The 7,884-nt window shown below is 43.4% G+C and overlaps 1 protein-coding gene across 1 annotated transcript in view; it reads left to right on the forward strand.

Annotated features, from left to right (window-relative positions):
• The window catches only part of eda (ectodysplasin A), a 35,534-nt gene extending 28,371 nt beyond the window's left edge, over nucleotides 1-7,163 (forward strand). Inside the window, exons 3-8 of the mRNA XM_066662215.1 lie at nucleotides 1,748-1,795; nucleotides 1,906-2,115; nucleotides 2,848-2,882; nucleotides 3,013-3,064; nucleotides 6,121-6,251; nucleotides 6,558-7,163. Coding sequence (XP_066518312.1) covers nucleotides 1,748-1,795; nucleotides 1,906-2,115; nucleotides 2,848-2,882; nucleotides 3,013-3,064; nucleotides 6,121-6,251; nucleotides 6,558-6,818 — 737 coding nt within the window. The 3' untranslated portion in view covers nucleotides 6,819-7,163. The remainder of the gene's footprint in view (nucleotides 1-1,747; nucleotides 1,796-1,905; nucleotides 2,116-2,847; nucleotides 2,883-3,012; nucleotides 3,065-6,120; nucleotides 6,252-6,557) is intronic.
• Nucleotides 7,164-7,884: the final 721 nt, after the last annotated feature.

Genomic DNA, 7,884 nt, shown 5'->3' on the forward strand with positions numbered 1-7,884 from the left:
TATATATATATATATATATATATATATATATATATATATATATATATATATATATATATATCTTTGTATTCTCTGTAGTAAACCCTGTAATGAAACACAGGATGTTCTAGAGCAGTGGTGCATGATCCTAATGTCACCATATCCATATCCAAGTGTCCATCTGAATGGAACAAACCCCCCAGCACTGGTGTGTAGAAGAGTGGAATTGTGTTCTCTGGAGCAATGTAGTTCCTTTGGGATGAGTTGGAGTGGTGGGTGTGATCCAGAACTAATCACCAACCCCAGCCCCTGACCCTCACTGATGATTATGAAGCTGAACACCATCAGATCCTCAAAGCTATGTTCCAGTGTGTGGTGTGAAGTCTCTCGGGGGAGTAGAGAGTGTTACTGCAGTAAGAGGACTCCGGACTAAACCCTTCAGTTCAGGAGACACTGGACAGGAATAGGAAACTATTGCTTCCAACAGCTAGTGTAAACAGAGGTGTAAACAAATGAATCTAGATTTTAAAAAGACAAGATTTGGCTTGGTTTGTTTGACATTTGAAAAGTGAAGTAGTCCTGTCAGATCAGAGAACACACACTCAAACCCACATACACTCAAACATAGACACACAGCAGCAGGCGTGTATTGTTGTTACTGTCATTGTAATGATCTTAGACATGTATTTATTCAACGCTTCAGGGTTTTTACTTTCAGTGAAAATTCCACACACTTTGTTTCGTACACACACTTGGTCTGTGTGTGTGTGTGTATGTATCTGAGACTCACTCTGGGGGTTCACTGCTGAATCATAACAGTTGTGCATTTTCAGTAACTGTCTCTACTGAGAAATTTCCATGTTGATGTACACAATGGCCAAATATTTACCTTTTGCAGCAACTTCCTGCTGTAGCGACTCATACACACACACACACACAGTGGTGTGTTCATGTGTAGCTGCTCTGTGTGTCCACATACATTTGGACAAATCAAGCACATTTTCAAATCTGAAAATAAACTTAACTTAAACCTGCATCTTCCATCAGTGAGGACATAAATATCAGCCCCAAGATCCAGTGTCATCCTGTTTTCATTTTCATTAAAACAGCAGAAGATTGCGTGAGAAAGCTTAGGGCCAGCGTTTTACACACACAGACACACACTAATTAACACACACACACTCATTCCACAACCAAAAACACACAACGGGGCCAACACAAACACAGAGTGACCTCAGAGAGAGTGGCGTTCTCCAGAGATGCACATTTCATCACTTTCAGGATTTCACTGTTCTCCTCACTTTTCATTTCTCAGTTTGTCTCACGTCATAAGCAACTGTCATTTATTTTTCTGATGTATTCTGTTTTTTTAAAACTGATGTCTGATGTTCAGCCAGTCTTACACACACACACACAGAGAGAGTTCAACCGTATAAACTTTCATTTTTCCTGCCTCATGTTTTTTCTCCAGAAAGAAAAAGAAAGTTGAATGATTTTAACTGATGAGATTTTTTTCGTGAAGATTTTAAAACACAGTTTAAAGATCTTTGTTCTTTTCTTTGATTTAATTTTATCAGCAAACACACAGACACACATATAATAGTCCTAGGCTCCAGGCCCATTGCAACCCTGATCAGGATGAAGCAAAGAAGGTGAATTAAAAGAAGAAAGGTCTTTCTCGAGGTGTTATAAGTTCTCTCTCTCTCTCTCTTTCTCTCTCTCTCTCTCTCTCTCTCTCTCTCTCTGTCTTTCTCTCTCTCTCTCTCAGAAGAGAAACCAACTCCGACTGGGAAAAAAAAAGGCGAGAAGAAGAAAGGTATCATTTTGTTCATTTGTATGGTGTGTTTTGTGTGTGTTTGAGATTGTGTTGGTGTGTGTGCTGGTCAGTGAGTGAGCAGTGTACTCATACACATATATATTTAATAGGGAGGAAAGGATCCCGTGGCCCTCAGGGTCCTCAAGGCCCTCGTGGACCCCAGGGCCCCCCCGGCCCACCAGGACCCCCAGGTCCTCCAGGTATCCCAGGATATCCAGGGTTTCCGGGCTCAAACGCCATGGGACCCTCAGGACCCCCAGGACCTCCAGGACCTCCAGGACCCCCAGGACCTCAGGGCCCTCCAGGACCCCAGGGGCCAGGTACAGTATTAAATACTCTACTGTGTAAATATTCAAATTTTCAGGGTGATATTTGATCATGTAAACATTAACATGTGCACTAGGTGACAGTTTTATGGTACTGTACTTTGTTACATTAGAGGGCAGGGCTGTGTTACACTAAGGCACAATATAATGATTTTATGCTGTGTTGCACCAGGGGGCAGCACTGTGTTACACTAGATGCAGACCTCAAGGACTGCGATTGGTCAGTAGTTGGATTGACATTGTTTATGTTGAACCAAAGAACAATGGAGACACAAACTAGTCTCTCTTCCACACTACAGAGACCACAGACAGAAGCAAATTCATGAAGACAAATACGGAAAAAATTTAACAAGAAGCGGGACCACGAGAGAAAACGTGCCTGCTATGTATTTGTTTTTTCCTGGCACCTCATGAAACTATACTCTGTCCCAGACAATGCCCTACACTCTAAATAGTGCACTTCAAATATTTATTAAACTAATACTACTACACCACTACAGTGAGTACTACATAGCGTGGAGGAGATGTTTGAGATCCCTAGTGGTGTAGAGGTGTAATTGCAGAGTGATTAGGGTTCTTTCATAGCCTCGGTAGGCTCTGTGTCAAGTCAGTGCAGAAGTATAAATTGGCCTTTACACTAGGGGCAGGGCTGTGTTACACTAGGGGCAGTGTCAGTGCTTTAAAACTAAATTATCTTATTATTGGTGTGTGTGTGTGTTTGGACAGGTGGAGGTGAAAAAGGCAGGTTCAGAGACTCACAGGTATGAAAGTGTGAGAGTGTGTGATCCTAACGCAGTTTGATGTTTACACTGATACAGCTTTATTTATTGTGTTTTTAATTTTGTATGTGTGTGTGTGTGTTTGTGTTTGTGTGTGTGTGTGTGTGTGTAGCCAGCAGTGGTACACCTGCAAGGCCAAGAAACAACCATCCAGGTGAAAGAAGGTAAGAATTAAAAGATGCACACACACACACACTGGGTAATTCCAGGAGGTGGTATCTCTCTTTGAGGTTGGGAAGGTATTGACTGGTATCTCTTTGAGGATGTGTGGGTAGTGACAGGGGACTCTCTTTAAGGATGGGTGGGTGGATACTGGTATCTATATCTGAGGATGGTTGGGTAGTGACTGGTGTCTCTTTGTGAAGATGTGTAAGTAGTGACTGATATCTCTGTGTGAGGATGGTTGGGTAGTGACTGATATCTCTCTGTGAGGATGGGTGGGTAGTGACTGATATCTCTGTGTGAGGATGGGTGGGTAGTGACTGATATCTCTCTGTGAGGTTGGGAGAGTAGTAACTGGTATCCTTCTGTGAGGATGGGTGCGTAGTGACTAGTATCTCTGTGTGAGGATGGGTGAGTAGTGACTAGTATCTCTTTGTGAGGATGGGTGAGTAGTGACTGGTATCTCTTTGTGAGGATGGGTGCGTAGTGTCTAGTATCTCTTTGTGAGGATGGGTGAGTAGTGACTAGTATCTCTTTGTGAGGATGGGTGCGTAGTGACTGATATCTCTGTGTGAGGATGGGTGCGTAGTGACTGATATCTCTGTGTGAGGATGGGTGCGTAGTGACTGATATCTCTGTGTGAGGATGGGTGCGTAGTGACTGATATCTCTGTGTGAGGATGGGTGAGTAGTGGCTGATATTTCTGTGTGAGGATGGGTGAGTAGTGACTGATATCTCTCTGTGAGGATGGGTGAGTAGTGACTGATATCTCTCTGTAAGGATGTGTGGGTAGTGACTGATATCTCTGTGTGAGGATGGGTGGGTAGTGACTGATATCTCTCTGTGAGGTTGGGAGAGTAGTAACTGGTATCTTTCTGTGAGGATGGGTGCGTAGTGACTAGTATCTCTGTGTGAGGATGGGTGCGTAGTGACTAGTATCTCTTTGTGAGGATGGGTGCGTAGTGACTAGTATCTCTTTGTGAGGATGGGTGAGTAGTGACTAGTATCTCTTTGTGAGGATGGGTGCGTAGTGACTGATATCTCTGTGTGAGGATGGGTGAGTAGTGACTGATATCTCTTTGTGAGGATGGGTGAGTAGTGACTGATATCTCTCTGTGAGGATGGGTGGGTAGTGACTGATATCTCTTTTTGAGGTTGGGAGAGTAGTAACTGGTATCTTTCTGTGAGGATGGGTGCGTAGTGACTAGTATCTCTCTGTGAGGATGGGTGGGTAGTGACTGATATCTCTGTGTGAGGATGGGTGGGTAGTGACTGATATCTCTCTGTGAGGTTGGGAGAGTAGTAACTGGTATCTTTCTGTGAGGATGGGTGAGTAGTGACTAGTATCTCTTTGTGAGGATGGGTGAGTAGTGACTAGTATCTCTTTGTGAGGATGGGTGAGTAGTGACTAGTATCTCTTTGTGAGGATGGGTGAGTAGTTACTGATATCTCTGTGTGAGGATGGGTGAGTAGTGACTGATATCTCTCTGTGAGGATGGGTGGGTAGTGACTGGTATCTCTATGTGAGGATGGGTGGGTAGTGACTGATATCTCTCTGTGAGATTGGGAGAGTAGTAACTGGTATCTTTCTGTGAGGATGGGTGCGTAGTGACTAGTATCTCTTTGTGAGGATGGGTGAGTAGTGATTAGTATCTCTTTGTGAGGATGGGTGAGTAGTGACTGATATCTCTCTGTGAGGATGGGTGAATAATGACTGATATCTCTCTGTGAGGATGGGTGGGTAGTGACTGATATTTCTGTGTGAGGATGGGTGAGTAGTGACTGATATCTCTCTGTGAGGATGGGTGAGTAGTGACTGATATCTCTCTGTGAGGATGTGTGGGTAGTGACTGATATCTCTGTGTGAGGATGGGTGGGTAGTGACTGATATCTCTCTGTGAGGTTGGGAGAGTAGTAACTGGTATCTTTCTGTGAGGATGGGTGCGTAGTGACTAGTATCTCTGTGTGAGGATGGGGGAGTAATGACTAGTATCTCTTTGTGAGGATGGGTGAGTAGTGACTGATATCTCTCTGTGAGGATGGGTGAATAATGACTGATATCTCTCTGTGAGGATGGGTGGGTAATGACTGATATCTCTGTGTGAGGATGGGTGGGTAGTGACTGATATCTCTGTGTGAGGATGGGTGAGTAGTGACTGATATCTCTTTGTGAGGATGGGTGGGTAGTGACTGATATCTCTCTGTGAGGATGGGTGGGTAGTGACTGATATCTCTGTGTGAGGATGGGTGGGTAGTGACTGATATCTCTCTGTGAGGATGGGTGGGTAGTGACTGATATCTCTGTGTGAGGATGGGTGAGTAGTGACTGATATCTCTCTGTGAGGATGGGTGAGTAGTGACTGATATCTGTCTGTGAGGATGGGTGGGTAGTGACTGATATCTCTCTGTGAGGATGGGTGGGTAGTGACTGATATCTCTCTGTGAGGATGGGTGAGTAGTGACTGATATCTCTCTGTGAGGATGGGTGAGTAGTCACTGATATCTCTCTGTGAGGATGGGTGAGTAGTGACTGATATCTCTCTGTGAGGATGAGTGGGTAGTGACTGATATCTCTCTGTGAGGTTGGGAGAGTAGTAACTGGTATCTTTCTGTGAGGATGGGTGCATAGTGACTAGTATCTCTTTGTGAGGGTGGGTGAGTAGTGACTAGTATCTCTTTGTGAGGATGGGTGAGTAGTGACTAGTATCTCTTTGTGAGGATGGGTGAGTAGTGACTGATATCTCTTTATGAGGATGGGTGCGTAGTGACTAGTATCTCTTTGTGAGGATGGGTGCGTAGTGACTAGTATCTCTTTGTGAGGATGGGTGAGTTGTGACTAGTATCTCTTTGTGAGGATGGGTGCGTAGTGACTAGTATCTCTTTGTGAGGATGGGTGAGTAGTGACTAGTATCTCTTTGTGAGGATGGGTGAGTAGTGACTAGTATCTCTTTGTGAGGATGGGCGCGTAGTGACTAGTATCTCTTTGTGGGGATGGGTGAGTAGTGACTAGTATCTCTTTGTGAGGATGGGTGAGTAGTGACTGGTATCTCTTTGTGAGATCTTTCAGAAGGTGTTTTGAGAAACTGGAGGATGATCTTGACTCACCCACGAGTTTTTAAAATGATGTCTCGCTCCGGAGAACTCGAGGTGCTGCTGGACGGAACATATTTCATCTATAGTCAGGTAGAAGTGAGTACACACTCTTTTCTTTCTACACACACACACACACACACACACTCACACACATAATATAAACATATATAATCATATAATCAGGTGATTACACATTGTCCGTTCTGCACATAGACGTGTACAAATGGCATACCACTATGCTGAGTGTCCCCATAATTTTGGTGGTCAGTGTATACACACACACACACGCACTCACACACATACAGCTTAGCTACGTAAATGAATGCACTGGTGAATATAAAAATTTACATTTGATCTAATCTACATCTTCTCTTTTATTTGTTTTATATTTTGTGTGTGTAGGTGTACTACCTGAATTTCACAGATATTGCCAGTTACGAGGTTATGATTGATAAGGAGCCATTCCTGCGCTGCACTCGTAGCATCGAAACCGGACAGAGGAAGTTCAACACCTGTTACACCGCAGGTGTGTGTTGGCTTCGTGCAAAACAGCGAATTTCCATCAGGATGGTGTATGAGGACACCTCAATCTCCATGAGCAATCACACCACCTTCCTCGGCAGCATTCGACTGGGGGATGCCCCGCCTACAGGACCCACCTGAGCCTATCACCTCACAGACCACGCCCACAAGACATACCTGAACTAATCAGCTCATGGTCTATGCATACAAAAAACACACCTGAAATTATGGGATCACTGCCCACACCCTCATGAACTACTGATCACTTTACCCAGGAAATATCTTAGTCAATGAGCCCACAGGACATACCTGAGCCAGTGAGCTCCAGGAAAACGCCTAAAAGACAGACGTGAGCCAGTCAGATCACAGGACAAGACTAACCTATCTGAACACACCTCAGACACACCTTAGCCAATCACCTCACAGACCACGCCCACTGGTCATATCTGTATCATTCAGCTTACTGATCACACCAAGCCATGTATAACTGAGCCATTTATTTCATTGAACACACCCACAAGTGGATTTCCACAGGTGAAGAGATCTAAGCATAATTGTCTGTGTAATATATGTAATAATTATGTAAATATGTAATTACATTTACATAATACATCAAGGAAAGTAAGACCTCTAGACTTATATGGGTTAATTTACTTTTATCCTCAAGTACATCTTTCTCAGTCCTGTACAGTGCTACTGAGACTTCGCTGACCGATCACAACTCAGTCCAAAATTACATGATCCGTTCTATCCTATCAGAATCACCATTACCTCGATTGCTTCGAGCCCAGATGTGTAAGATCAATGCTTCTCAATGCCACCTTTTTAGCGTTATTATTAATAACTAATATCAAAATATCTCCTCAATCTTTTGAGTAATCACTACAAGCTCAGATAAATTATGGCCCCACCCACTTCTCTGTGTGGGGTGAGGGGTCCAGACAAAATGCGGTAGCTTCATCTGGAGTTGAAAATACTTAACTCTGAGTGTGGAGTTGCACTTAAGTCGCTCACACAATGTCTTCAGACCTAATTTGAGACCTTCCGAGATTTGGGACTTTTTGTGTAATTATTATCATCATCATCATTATTATTATTATTATTATTATTATTATTATTATTATTATTATTATTTACTAAATGTATTGCTTGGTGACCTGCATTCAATTCCTTCTCTGCCATGTTCAACCTGATATCAGCAAAACAA

This window comes from Hoplias malabaricus, chromosome 2 (assembly GCF_029633855.1).
Source record: "Hoplias malabaricus isolate fHopMal1 chromosome 2, fHopMal1.hap1, whole genome shotgun sequence".
Taxonomy (NCBI): domain Eukaryota; kingdom Metazoa; phylum Chordata; class Actinopteri; order Characiformes; family Erythrinidae; genus Hoplias; species Hoplias malabaricus.